This window comes from Vidua macroura, chromosome 24 (assembly GCF_024509145.1).
Source record: "Vidua macroura isolate BioBank_ID:100142 chromosome 24, ASM2450914v1, whole genome shotgun sequence".
In the NCBI taxonomy this organism is placed as follows: domain Eukaryota; kingdom Metazoa; phylum Chordata; class Aves; order Passeriformes; family Viduidae; genus Vidua; species Vidua macroura.
The window spans coordinates 5,089,643-5,103,139 of NC_071594.1; the positions used below are offsets into that span (position 1 = coordinate 5,089,643).

At 59.7% G+C, this 13,497-nt stretch overlaps 1 protein-coding gene across 1 annotated transcript; it reads right to left on the reverse strand.

Moving 5' to 3' along the window:
• Positions 1-242: 242 nt before the first annotated feature.
• On the reverse strand, positions 243-11,514 carry LOC128818643 (prolargin-like). The gene is made up of 3 exons (XM_053998178.1): positions 11,461-11,514; positions 4,103-5,054; positions 243-1,977 (listed from the first exon to the last, which is right to left on the reverse strand). The coding sequence occupies exons 2-3, from the start codon at positions 5,037-5,039 to the stop codon at positions 1,799-1,801; spliced, it is 1,116 nt and encodes a 371-aa protein (XP_053854153.1). The 5' UTR covers positions 5,040-5,054; positions 11,461-11,514; the 3' UTR covers positions 243-1,798.
• Positions 11,515-13,497: the final 1,983 nt, after the last annotated feature.

The window sequence follows — 13,497 nt, forward strand, 5'->3', positions numbered from 1 at the left end:
CAACCTGACCCTGGACACTTCCAGGAATCCAGGGGCATCCAGGGATTCTCTGGGAATTCCATCCCAGCCCTTCCCAGCCAAGAATTCCTTCCCCAATTCAACATCACTCCAGCTAAAACCCCAAGCCCACCAACCCCCAAAAACTTTGGGAGAGTCATCCCCAGGCGAGGAGATTTTGCTGCTGGGTGAAGCAGCACCTGAGGAAGGCAAGGATGGATCAGGGAGAGGCTCAGGGTCCCTTGTGAATGATTTTATTTCCACTGCTGCGGGGAGTGGGAGTGAAAATCCCATAAAGTTGCCGGGTCGGGAGGTACACGTGGCGTTAGGAACATCTGTACATTCTACCAGTCTATATACACATCAGATATAAATATATATAAATCCAGGGGGCTCCGTCCGGGTTTAGGGCTGAAACCTGTCCCACCCAACTGCAGGGAGAGCTGGAAGGGAGATTTGATCATCAGGAAAAAACCCTCCTTAATTAGCACGAGGTTTTAATTAATGGAGAAAGGGGAGCATCCCTGTGCCAGCCGCAGGGATTAGGACACGGTGCCCGTCCGTGGCCATCCCGGGAAGGGTCAGTTCTGCTGGCTGGACACAAAGGAGCTTTCTTTGGTTTATTTAATGCTCGTTGCAGTTGGATTTTGATTTTTTTTTTTTTTTTTTTTTCCTCTCTAATGCTCGGCCTTTAAATCCAAATCCTGAGACTCAGGAAGAAAAGAAGAGAATAATCCCCCCTAAACCCGGACACCCTATAAATGCAGGTACAGCTAAGGGGGGGGAAGCGATACATGTGAGGATGGGGAAGAGCAGGGATAAAAATAGCCCTTCCAAAGGATGATTCTTCCCTTTTCTTCTCCCTTCCTTTTATTTCTAATAAAAAAAAGGCAAAATTCAGCCATGTGTCATTGGCTCCGGAGAGAAACTGAGCCGTGGATGTGGCCCTGAATCCTCAGATCTCGGAGGGAAGGGTGCAGGATTTTGGGATGGGGCTGTGGCCCCACAGATGTGGCCCTGCATCCTCAGATTTTACAGGGAATGATGCAGGATTTTGGGATGGGGCTATGGCCCCATGGATGTGGATGCAGGATCTTGGGATGGGGCTGTCACCCCACAGATATGTCCCTGCATCCTCAGATTTTACAGGGAATTATGCAGGATTTTGGGATGGGGCTGTGGCCCCATGGATCGGTGCTGGGATGGGGCATTTGAAGCCGGGCAGGGTCTGCTCTTGCCCAGGGGGTGTGGGAAGGTGTGCCCCTCCCTGCTCCATCCCGGCAGATCCACAGCTCCAGGAGGGATTTGGATCCTCCTCCTGCAGAGAAATGTGGAGCCAAAGTTCTCCAGAAGGGTGACAGGAGTGTCCCCATCCCCTGGGATGGCCTGATTGTCCATCCTCCCTCCCCTTCCACGGATCCCACCGCTCTCAACTCCATCCCATCCCCGCTCCAAAATCCAGCGGGAATGGCTCCCCAGGAGCAGGGACACGCCCGAGCCCAGCAGCTCCACCCGGACCGGCCCCAACCCCCGAGGGAGAGACGGAGCCGGCTCCGGGCTGGGCCTGGGGGACAAGGACAGGGAGCTGTGACCTGCGGTGGCAGGCGGGACACGGCGCTGTCCTGCACCGAGCGGTCCCCAGGGAGCCACCAGCGTCCCTGCAGGGCAGGAAAAGGGGCGGACGGGGGAGAGGAGGAGGATGGAGGCGGGGAGTGAGCAGGGGCAGAGGGAGGAGAGAGGGTCCCACGTGTCGGGGGTGAAACGTCCGAGCAAAGCCGGGCCTGGGAGAGGCGGGGCAGGGCTAAAACACCACGGACTGCAGCAGGCGGAAACACAGCATCAGGTCCAGAGGGATGGGCGGCTTCAGGAGGTTCCCGTCCAGCCGCAGGTAGCGGAGCCGGGGGACGCTGTCCAGGTCGGAGGGCGAGAAATCCTGGATGGACACCAGCGAGGTGGGGCAGATCTGCGTGCCGTTGATTTCTGCGGGCGCAGGAGGAACAGCGGGGAGCGGGTCAGGGAAAAGGGAACGTGGAGAGGAAGAAGAGTGGGATTCAGGTCAGGGAAAGGGGAATGTGGAGAGGAAGAAGAGCCAGGTGTGGGTTAGGGAAAAGGGAATGTGGAGAGGAGGAAGAGTGGGATTCAGGTTAGGGAAAAGGGAATGTGGAGGGGAGGAAGAGTGGGATTCAGGTTAGGGAAAAGGGAATGTGGAGAGGAGGAAGAGTGGGATTCAGGTTAGGGAAAAGGGAATGTGGGCAGCCGGGTGTGGGTCAGGGAAGGGGGAGTGCAGAAAGGAGGAAGAATGGGGTGTGGGTTAGGGAAAGGGGAATGTGGAGAGGAGGAAGAGTGGGATGCAGATTAGGGAAAAGGGAACGTGGACAGCCGGGTGTGGGTCAGGGAAAGGGGAATGTGGAAAGGAGGAAGAATGGGGTGTGGGTTAGGGAAAGGGGAATGTGGGCAGGAGGAACAACAGGATTCAAGTTAGGGAAAGAGGAATGTGGGCAGGAGGAAGAGCGGGATGTGGTATAGGGAAAAGGGAATGTGGAGAGGAGGAAGAACAGGATGTGGGTCAGGGAAAGGGGAATGTGGGCAGGAGGAAGAGCAGGGTGTGGTTTAGGGAAAAGGGAACGTGGACAGGGATTTTTTAATCCCCCCCTGTTATTGAACCCCAAATTGGGGTTGTTTTGCCACCGAAAGGGACAATCCCAGGCTGCTCAAAGCCCCAGCAAGAGGGAAAATCTGGCTTTTGATCAGGAGCGAAGTAGGTCACGTTCCTGCGGAGCGCAGCGAGGGATGCGGTGGCATTCCGGAGAGAAAAGGGATCATCCCGCTCCCGGAACCTGCCGAGCCGGCCCTGAGCTTCCCAAAAAAACATCAAGGAATCCTGCTCCAGCCCTGTCATGCCGGAGGTAACGTCAGAACCCGGCTCTTTGCTCGCCTTGGAATTCCACGTGTCCCTGCCCAGCCGGGGCACGCGTTATGGAAAATAAACCCCGGGATTCTGATGTCAGCACCCAGCTCCAGGGATGGGAACCTTCTAAAAACCGGGGAAAACAGGTGAGGAAAAGCTGGGTCAGGGCGTGCACGGGATTCCTGTCATGGAAAACCCCAGCAGCACTCGGATCCTGGGGTTGTGGGAAGCCAGCAGGGGTCACCACCTGCACCCCAAGGTCCCTCCCGGCTCAAATTTGGTGGTGTTTGATTAAAATTCAGATTAAGGAGTGTTGGAGGCAGTTGTGGTCACAGCAGGAGCTCCAACAGAGGAGACATCCAGGGAGACCAGGAATCCTGGAATGGTTTGGGTTGGAAGGGACCATAAAGATCACCCAGAGACACTTTCCACTGTCCCAGGTTGCTCCAAGCCCCGTCCAGCCCGGCCTTGGACACTTCCAAGGATGGGGAAGCCACAGCTTCTCCAGGAATTCCATCCCAGCCCCTCACTTCTCTCCCAGAGAAGAATTCCTTCCCAATATCCCACTCATCCCTGCCCTCTGGAGGTGGGAAGCCATTCCCTGTGTCCCGTTCCTCCATCCCTCATCCCAAGTCTGTCTCCAGCTCTCCTGGAGCCCCTTTAGGCGCTGGAAAGCTGAATGGGAATGCAGTGGGATTCTGTCTCCCCCTCTGTGCTCGCTCTGTTTCCACACATCCCAGGCTCCTGTCCCATGGACTTGCAGCTGGATTTCCCTGGAATGGTGTGAGACAGCCCTGGCTGCTCTGCCTCCATGGCAGCCTTGTTCTCCCCGTTCCTTCCCCGCTCTGGGATGTTTCCTCACCATCCCCAGCCTTGTGTTTGGCATCTGTTCCCAAAATATGCGCCCAGGCTCTCCTCGTTGCATATCCCGATTTTTGCCAGGGAAAGAGCCCTTCCAAGGGCAGGTGGCCCCAAAGAAGACAGCTGGGAAAAGTCCTGCAGCACCGGGGGGGGGATTTCACTCTGCTCCTCCCCTTCCACCCAGATCCTCCCTCCACCCTTGCAGCTCCCACCTCATCCCACCACTGCTTCCCCCTCGGAAGGCATCGCATCCCACCGGGTGTGAAACGACCTTTCCAAGGTTCTTCTCCCCGAAAAACCTCCCCGCATCCCCCAGCCAACCCGCGTGGGACTCACTCTCGATGGAGTTGTTGTTCAGGTAGAGGTGCTCCAGCTTGGGGCTGATGAAGGGCACGTTGGTGAGCTTGTTGTGGGCCAGGTGCAGCACCAGCAGGTTGGTGAGGTTGAAGGAATTTTTGGGCAGCCCCTTGTCCGAGATCTGGTTGTAGTTGAGCCGGATGAAAGCCAGGTTGGGAAACTCCTTGAAATAATCACTGGGGATGTCCTCAATGTTGTTCCTGTCCAGGAAGAGCTGGTGGATGGCGCTGGGCACGCCGGGGGGCATCTTCCTCAGGATGTTGTGGGCCAGGTTGAGCTGCATGAGGTTCTTGAGCCCCTTGAAGGTGTTCTTGTTGAAGACGCCGTCGCTCAGCTTGTTGTGGTGCAGGTCCAGCAGCACCAGGTTCTCCAGCTTGTTGAAGACGCCGGCGGGGATCTTGGAGATCTGGTTCCTGCTGAGCCGCAGCTGCTCCAGGTTGGGCGGCAGGAAGGCGGGCACCTCCTTCAGCTGGTTCCTCTCCATGTAGAGGAAGATGAGGTTTTCCAGCTTCTCCAGCACCTTCCTGTCCACCTTGCGGATGCGGTTGTTGTCCAGGTTGACCCATTTGAGGCCGGTGGCGTTGCGGAAGGACTCCTCGGGCAGGTCGGCGATGAAGTTGTTCTGCAGGTACAGGTAGTGGATGCGCGGCGGGATCACCGGCACCGTGCGCAGGTTGCGGCTGTCGCAGTACAGCGCCGACGGGAAGTCGGGCGGGCAGTAGCATTCCCGCGGGCAGTCGGGGAAGACGGACGGCGGGCCCGGAGGGAGGGGAGGGGGCAGCTCCGTGGGCTCCGCCGGCTCCTCGAAGGGCGCGGGCGGCCGCGTGGGCCTGCGCGGGGGTTTCCGCCGCTGCCCGCTGCCCGCCGGCACCAGCGCGAGCACCAGTGGGAGAAGGAACGCGAGGGCCGCCTTCATGGTCCGGGTGTTTTCCTGCAGGGACACGGGGAGAGGGGTTGGGAAGGGGCCGGTTGAGGAATTGGCACCTCCCCACCGCTGGCACGCAGGGGTTTGTCCCTCGTCTCTGCCGCCTGCCTTCCTCTCCCCTTCCTGCTGGAGGTCATCTTCCAATCCAGCCCCTCCCCAGAGCGGGAGTCGCTGAGGTCCTTATCCCTGACTCACCATTATCCATGGAATTCCTCTCCCTGGCTCACCACTATCCATGGAATTCCTCTGCTCATCATTACCCCTGAGATTCTTCTCCCTGCCCCACCGTTATCCATGGGATCCCTCTCATTCACCATCATCCATGGAATTCCTCTCCCTGGCTCACCACTATCCATGGAATTCCTCTCCCTGGCTCACCGCTATCCATGGAATTCCTCTCCCTGGCTCACCACTATCCATGGAATTCCTCTCCCTGGCTCACTGCTATCCATAGAATTCCTCTCCCTGGCTCACCGCTATCCATGGAATTCCTCTGCTCATCATTACCCCTGAGATTCTTCTCCCTGCCCCACCGTTATCCATGGGATCCCTCTCATTCACCATCATCCGTGGAATTCCTCTCTCGTTCATCATTATCCATGGGATGTCTCTAGCTCACCATTATCCATGGGATCCATCTGTCTCACTGTTATCCATGGGATCCCTCTCCCTGCCTCACCATTATCCATGGATTTCCTTTCTCATTTATGATTATCCATATGATCCCTCTGGGTCACCGTTATCCATGGAATTGCTCTCCCTGCCTCACCATTATCCATGGAATTCCTCTGGCTCACTGTTATCCATGGAATTCCTCTCTCATTCACCACTATCCATGGAATTCCTCTCCCTGCCACACCATTATCCATGGGGAATGTTGTTGTTGGTGGTGTTTTTTTTTTTTTAATTTGGGTTTTTATTTCCTTTTTCCACCCTGCAGCGCCTGGGCCCTCCCCAGAGGCCGCTTCCATCCCCTCTTCCCGAAGGATGGCCCAGCCCTTCAGGCACCTGGATGGGCTGGGCTTCCCTTGGCACTCGGGACAGCAAATCAACGATTCCACAGGAAACTGGCGGTGGAAAAGTGCCGGGAATGCGGCAGCGGTGAACGGGGCAGGAGGGACGGATGGCTCTGGGATGAGGAACAGCCCCTCTGCCAGGCCCTGGGATGGAAAGGGCATTCCCAAAGTGGGAACAACACAGGGGTTTGGATCTACAGCTCCCCGTGCTGCCCAGAGAACCCATCCAGCCCCTCCGGCTCCGTCATTATTTGGGAAGAGTCACAGCGGGAGACTGGGAGGGATCAGGCGAGGTTTGTGTGCTCCAATGCAGAAAGTTTCTCCTGGACATCGTCTCTTGTCACCTCTCCCTCTTCCCTGGCTCCTTATCACCCTGTCCCATCCCTGCTGCTGCCTGGAACAGCAGCTCCTTGGTCATCCTTGCCGGATTTTCTGGGAATTCTCCAGCTGCTGCCTCGGAGGATGGAGGGATGCAGCAGAGGAGCTCCGTGCAGGTGGGGTTTGGAGTTTGGATGGTTCCACATTCCCCAGCTGGAGCAGGCTGGGATCAGGGTGGGATTCCTGGGCACGGACCCTGGGGGCTCACCAGGCTTTTCCCAGTGGGATTCATCGCCCCGGCAGGATCAGAGCGAGGCAGAGGGAGGGCGGGAAGGAGCTCGGAGACAGCGGAGAGAGGGGAAAATGAGGGAAACCAGAGGAGGAAGGGAAATGGAAGGGAAAGTGCTGCTGAGATGGGAAAAGCCTTTGGAGCTGCTGGAGCGGCTGGTGCCAATTCTGGGGGGAAATCCGGCACTTCCAACTGTCCCATCCAGCACAGCAGAGTGGGATTCTGTGCCCATCCTCCCTTTCCAGCCCATTGCCAGCTCTCCTCACGCCTGGAATCCCCAGTTTCCATCATCCCTGGAGGGGAAAAAGCCCCCTCCCAACCCGGGAACCGGCCACACCAACCCCCTGCTGCTTTCCAGCAGGATCTGCATCCCACCCTGGGTGGGCCACCCTCTTCCAGGGCCACCTCTGCCAGCCCCAACTCCCTCTGGAGCGATCCCACGCTTTCCTGGGGCTCCAAGGAGTTGACTTTCTCCAGGAAAAGATCCTGTTTTCGCCCCTCCTGCAGGCCCAGCCTGTTCCTCCCGGCTCCCATCTGGCTCTGGTTAACCCCGCGCGCCTCCCGAGCCGGCTGCTTTCCATCAGGGCTCTGGCATCTCGCTGGGGGAAGGGAGGAGCAGGGAAGGAGCCAGCAGAGCCCAGAGCTGCCGGATCCTGAGCCCAGCAGAGCTGCAGCAGGTCCTGGTTGGGGATGGATGTGATCCCGTCCCCGCATTCCGTGTTCAGTGTCTGGAAAATGGGAAAATCCGTGACAGGAATCTGCTGTTTGTGCAGTGCCCTTCCCATTCCATCAGCATCCTGCTCCTTCCCTGGCCACAGCACATGGATCTCTCTCCGTGTTGTCCCAGAGCTTTCCATGGGGTCCCAGAGCTTTCCATGGGGTTTTTCCTCTGCTCCAGATCCTGGATTTTAAACCCCACAAACACCCGAGGGAGCGGCGGGGGCTGAGGTCTGAGCTTGGCCCGGTGCAGAGGGGAGGGAGCAGCTGGGAGGTGATCTTCCAGCTGGGAGGTGATCTTCCATCCAGGACACAATATTCCAGCCAGAACACGCTGGGATCCAGGTGTTGGATCCACTGAGCCCACCCAGCAATGTCCCAGCAGGGTGGGGGACAGGGCAGCGCTGTCACCCCGCTGAGCCTGCCCCCCGTGCCCTCCACACGAGGATTTGACACCCCAGATGTTTGGGGACCCGGAGAGAGGGAACAGCCACCCGAGCCAGGAATCCCGGCTGGAGGGTGACAACATCCTGTGGGATTCTGTCAGCACAGACAGAACAGTGGCGGGAGGCTGACGCTGCCCCTTTTATCCCCCCCACGTCCCCGTGGGGACTGTCCCAGCCCTGTGACACTGCCACCACCCTTCCCCTGTGCCGGGCACCAGCCTGCCTCGGGAAAGCAGGACCCACTCACAAGCAAACTGCAGCAAAGCAGTGACATTCCCAAAAAAACAGGGATGCAACGAGCCTGGGGCCACCGCAACATCACAATCGCTGGAAGGTTCCAAGCCAGCTCTCCCAGGACCTGGAAAAGCTGGAAGTCTGTTCTCCATCCAGTCGGATTTACCGGCATGAGTGCCAGGAGCAGAATTCCCAAATCCCACCCCCTGATCCCACCGGAGCCCCTGCCCTGCCAGCCTCCCCTCCCCGACGGACGGGGCAGCTCCGATTCCAGCTGCCCACAAGGAATCCGTGCCACTGGAACGAAGTTAAGTCATGGAGCAACGGAGGAATTCAGGAAACCGACGGCCTGGCGTGGAAAAAAGGCTCAATTCATGGATAAAACCAATCCTGACACCTCCCCAGCCGCTGAGCTCGGCCTGGCTGCAAGGCCAAGGCACCCAACAGATCCCGGGGCTTTTCCCAGAAGGAGGCAGCTGCTTCCTCAGCCATCCCAGCTACAATGGATGAAAAAAAACCAAAAAACCGGTGCAACAGCTGGAAATTCCAGCCCCGAATGCCACTGGGGTTTGCTTTGCACATAGTTTCTCTTCCCTGCATCCCAGTAACCCCCAGCTCGCAGCGGCGCTGGCTGCCAGCCCCGGGATGGGCGCCAAGGGCAGGGAGAAGCCGCCACCCCGGGGCGAGAGGGAGCCGTGCAAAGGTCACCGCGGGGGATTTGTCACCGGCGAAGTCCCCTCCTTGTCCCTCCGGTGCCTCCTGCAGCGGTGAGGGGAGAGCGAGCAGCTGGATCCGGGTATTTGTCCAAGATCCCGCTCCCGCAGAGGGATAAAGGGAATTTTAACTCTGGGAGAGGCAGGAAAAGCCTGGATGGCTGGAGCAGGGCCCCTTTCCAGCTCGTTGTTAGCTCGTCTCGCGCATTCCCGCAATTCCCATCATCCCTGGTGGGGGAAAAGCCCCCTTCCAGCCTGGGAGCGGGAATGTCGGAGCAGAACAAGGAGAGCAAGATAAAAATAACCACAGGGATCGGGCAAAGCTCCTTCCTTGGCTTCCCTCGCGTCCAACACCGCTCGTGTCTCTGCGAGAGCCTGACCCAACACGGAGCTCGTCATCCGGCAGCTCCGGAGCGCTGGGAATCGTGGAAAAGGGGGAGGGCAGCCAGGCTGTCACCCAGGCGTCGCCGGGGTCCCTTGGGAAGCGCAGCCCTGACGCAACAACCCCGCGGTTCTCGCCCTTTCCCAGCCCTTTCCCAGCGGAGCCGGGCTGGAGCCGGGACTGGGTTCCTGCCGCATTCCCGCTGGGATGGCGCTGTGTCCATGCAGGGATTGGTGACACCCGCCAGGGCTCAGCCAGGCGACAACAGCGCGGGGCTCCTGCCAGGAGGGTCCCCAGAATCCCCGGGATCCTTCCCAAAGGCTCATCCCGTCCTCTGCTCCCGGGTCCCCACAGTCCCCGGGATCCTTCCCAAAGGCTCATCCCATCCTCTGCTCCCGGGTCCCCACAGTCCCCGGGATCCTTCCCAAAGGCTCATCCCGTCCTCTGCTCCCGGGTCCCCACAGTCCCCGGGATCCTTCCCAAAGGCTCATCCCGTCCTCTGCTCCCTCCTCCCGCGGCAGCGCCCGTGGGAAGGCGGCCCTGGCCGGGAGCACCTTCCCGCTGCTCCCTCGGTCTCAGCAATTCCTCCCTCCCTGCGTGTCCCGACCCTTCCCAGCGCCGCTCCCGGCTCGGATCCCGCTGCCACACGCAGTGGGAATGGCTGGACAGGGACAAAAGCGGATCCTGGCTGCCAAAGCGCCGCCGGCCCGGACCCCACACACGCCCCGCTCGCCCCCCCAAGCAGCCGCCTCGCCCCGCTCCGCTTCTCCCTCAGGCTGGGAAACGGCTCCGACGCCTCATTCCCTCCTCTCCAGCCTCTTCCAAGGGCAGGGAAAACCTCCCACGGCTGCGCTTTGATCTCTTCCCGGGCTGGAAGCGCTGATCCCTCGTTCCCCGGGGAGCAGGGAGAGAATTCCCGCATTCTGGCTGTCCCAGGAAAGGGCGCTGCGCTGCCCGGGAGGCGGCTCTGGGATGCCCTGGCCGCCACACGAGGCAGGGCCGGGATCGCGGGATCCCAGAATCCCGTGATCACAGGATCCCAGAATCCCACGACCCCGGGATTGCAGGATGACAGGGTTGCAGGATCCCAGGATCCCATTATGCCAGGATCCCATGATCCCAGGATTGGAGGATCCCATGATGCCAGGATCCCATGATCCCAGGATTGGAGGATCCCGTGATGCCAGGATCCCAGGATTGGAGGATCCCAGGGAAGTTTCCAAGCCCTCACGAGCCGCGCGCCAGCGGGATGCATTCCCATGTTTTGCTTTGGAGCTGCTTTTCCCTAAACCTCTCCAGCCGGCGGGCAAGGACAGGTTTGGGATGAGCCTCTTCCCAGTAACAAAACCCTTTTTTTCCCAGGATTTCGGCGAACATCATTTCCCGCTTGCTCTTCCCGTGGGGACAAAGAGCCGGCTCCAAACGGGACCCCCGCGGGGAGGGGGCTGCACCTCCCCTCCCACCTGGAGCTGAGCTGGCTCCGGGCAGGAAAAGTGGGATTACATGCCCTGGGAATGCTCGGTGCGATCCAGGCAGGAAAGAAGGGCTTTACCACCTACATTTTGGGCAGAAAAGCAGCGGGTTGGAAGCGGCCCTGGAGCTGTCGGGCTGTTCGCTCCCACCCCGCTCCGGTCCCTTCCAACACTCCCCGTTCCCACTCCGGCACGGGGAGATGGGAGCAGCCCCCCAAGGCCCGCCCGGCTGCTCAGCCCCTGCCGCAGGCAGGACAAGGTGCCCCGATGTCCCCGGAGGCTCCTGGTGGCATTCCTGGCTCCGGAGGTGTCCCTCCTTCTCCTCTCGGCCTCTCCCTTTCCTCGCTTGTTTTCCCTCCTGCTTCCCAAGGCAGGGATTGTCCTGGGCATGGCCGGGGCTGTGCAGCCCCCCCGGCTCCCCCAGTTCCGGCCCCCGGCGCCCCCAGTTTGGCTGCAGAGCCCAACGTGCTGGGCTTTGGGGTGTGGGGGACACACAAGGGGCACTTCATGGCCCCCAAAAAGCGCCTGGCAGTGGCCGCAGCGCTGTCACACCCCCCGGGCTTCCCTGTGACCCCACAGCCCCCAAACCCCCCCCTCCTCCACCCCACGGCGAGAGAAACTCCTGGAACCGGAGCAGAGAAAGAACAAAGACTCCAGAGCGCTGCAGGACAGAAGAACCAAGAGGAGAGGGGGGAAAAGGAGGAAGAGCAGATGTTTTTGGGGATGGAAGGGAGGCCGGAGAGGGCAGGAGCATCGTGGCGTCGCGGGTGGGAGCTCAGGCAGGGTGAGAAGAGCCTGGGGGGAAAACACCTGCCCAGAGCTTACCTGTGTGCACCTCTCCCTCCTCCTGCCTCCTATTAATCCCCAAGACAAGTTTCTCTCTGGCTTCTCTCTCCCTCCTCCTCCTCCTCCTCCTCCTCCTCCACCACCTCCTCCTCCTCCTCCACCTCCTCCTCCTCCTCTCCGCTCCGCCACGAGCGAGCCCGGCCGGGGCGCGGGGGTTTTGTGGCTGGGAGCGGTGGGAGCGCGGGGGGCGGAGGGCTGGGAGGGCTGGGAGCACTGGGAGGGCTGGGAGCGAGGCACGGTGACAACAATCACGTCTTTCTCTGGCAGCCGAGCGCGGCGGGCTCGGCGCACACGCGGCTCTGGCGCTCGGCAACAATTCCTCCTCCTCCTCTTCCTCCTCCTGCTGCTGCTGCTGCGGAGGCAGCTCCTTGTTTCAAAACAAAGCTAATTAATCACGGAATAAGCCCTGCCCTCGCCGCCGGCTCCGCTTTCCCAGGAGCGGGCTGGGTGGGTGTCCCCTGTCGCCACCCGCAGGGACTCCCGGCTGTCCCCACATCCCGATTTCCTCAGGGCAGATGGAACCTGGAAACTGGGGTGCAGGGCTTGGTTTGCTGCCAGCTGGGGATGAGCTTTGTTTGAAATGCCGGTGGCACTTCGCGAAAGACAGGGTGGGGGTGACACAGTGGTGGCACGAGCTGCGTCCCTGGGTTTTCCTGGCTGGAAAACAGCAGTGCACAGAGGGGACACGGCCAGGAGGGCTCAGGGGGGACATTTCTGCTCCGAAAGGGACATTTTTGTCCACGAGGGGCTCAGAGGAACCCGGGACCTGTTGCGTGTTCAGAGCTCTGAGGGATCCCGGGGGGGACACAGCAGCCCCCCAGCCCTGGGAATTGCCATCCCACATCCATCCCTTTCCCAGAGTTCTTGGGATGTGGGATCAAGGGGGGCACAGGAGCCCCCCAGCCCCAGGAATTGCCATCCCACATCCATCTCGATCCCGGAATTCCTGGGATGTGGGATCCAGGGGGGCACAGGAGCCCCCCAGCCCCGGGAATCCTCCTCCCACATCCATCCCTTTCCCAGAATCCCTGGGATTTGAGGTCCGGGGGTCTCCTCCCTCCCTCCCCACCATCCCCCTCTCTCCATCTACAGCAGGACCGTGAAACCCGAGCTGCTCTGGCTCCTCGAAATCCCAATCCCGACCGTGCCAGGGGCTGGCAGCCACCCAGGAGGGGCTGCTCCTGCACTTCCACAGCGGGCTGGCAGCGGCTGGCAGCCAAAACCGGAGATTTTCCCAAAATTCCCCCTCTCTGCACTGCCCTGTTTTGCCTTAAATGTATTTATTCCCAACACTCCGCCTTTCACCCCAAAACCGGGGGATGGCCCCTTGCTGAGGGCCTGGAGCAGGATGATCCCAAGCCAGAAATCCAGCAGGTAGATGGAGTGGGAGGCAGGAAAAGGCATCGAGAGGACCCACGGAGGAATTCCAGGCTGTTTAAACAAAAAGTCGGGATGGAGACTGGAGTTTGCCAGCTGGAAAAGGACCAGGATCAATAGGGAAAGGAGATGCTGTTTGGAAGGAGATGCTGCTGGAATTTGATGCGAATTCCTTTCAAAACCAGTCCAAAAAACCCCCAAATCCATGGGGACATGTTCCATGGATTTTTTTTTTTTTTTCCCCTGCTAATTTACAGCTGCTCATCCGGGCATGGAAAGGGAGAAATTGAGGCACCAAACGGGGCAGTTCCTGGCACTGAAGCGATGCCAGGATGGAAAGGTGTCACATCCCAGACCTTCTCCATGCTCTGCCCGACCTCTGGAGCCGCTCCCACCCCAGGAAAGCTCCAAATTTGAGGCAGCGACCCCTCCCAGCGCCTCTGGTGGTGACGGCGAGCGCTGCTCTCAGCCAGGGGACTTTGTTTGTTGAATTTTCTCCCTGCAGGAATTCTTTCCCCGCCAAGTTTCGGATCCACCTTCAAAGGCGCCCTTTGACATTTTTCAAACCTCGGACGTGGCTCCGGGCACCGTTTTTTCCACGTCTGGAGCAAAACCCAGCCCTGCTCTTGCAGGGAAAGG

Excerpts from the sequence above, each read along its gene's own strand:
- LOC128818643 (XM_053998178.1), bottom strand. The coding sequence starts at position 5,039 with ATGAAGGCGGCCCTCGCGTTCCTTCTCCCACTGGTGCTCGCGCTGGTG. Across the intron at positions 1,978-4,102 it reads GAACAACAACTCCATCGAGA|AAATCAACGGCACGCAGATC; the intron begins GTGAGTCCCACG and ends CTGCGCCCGCAG.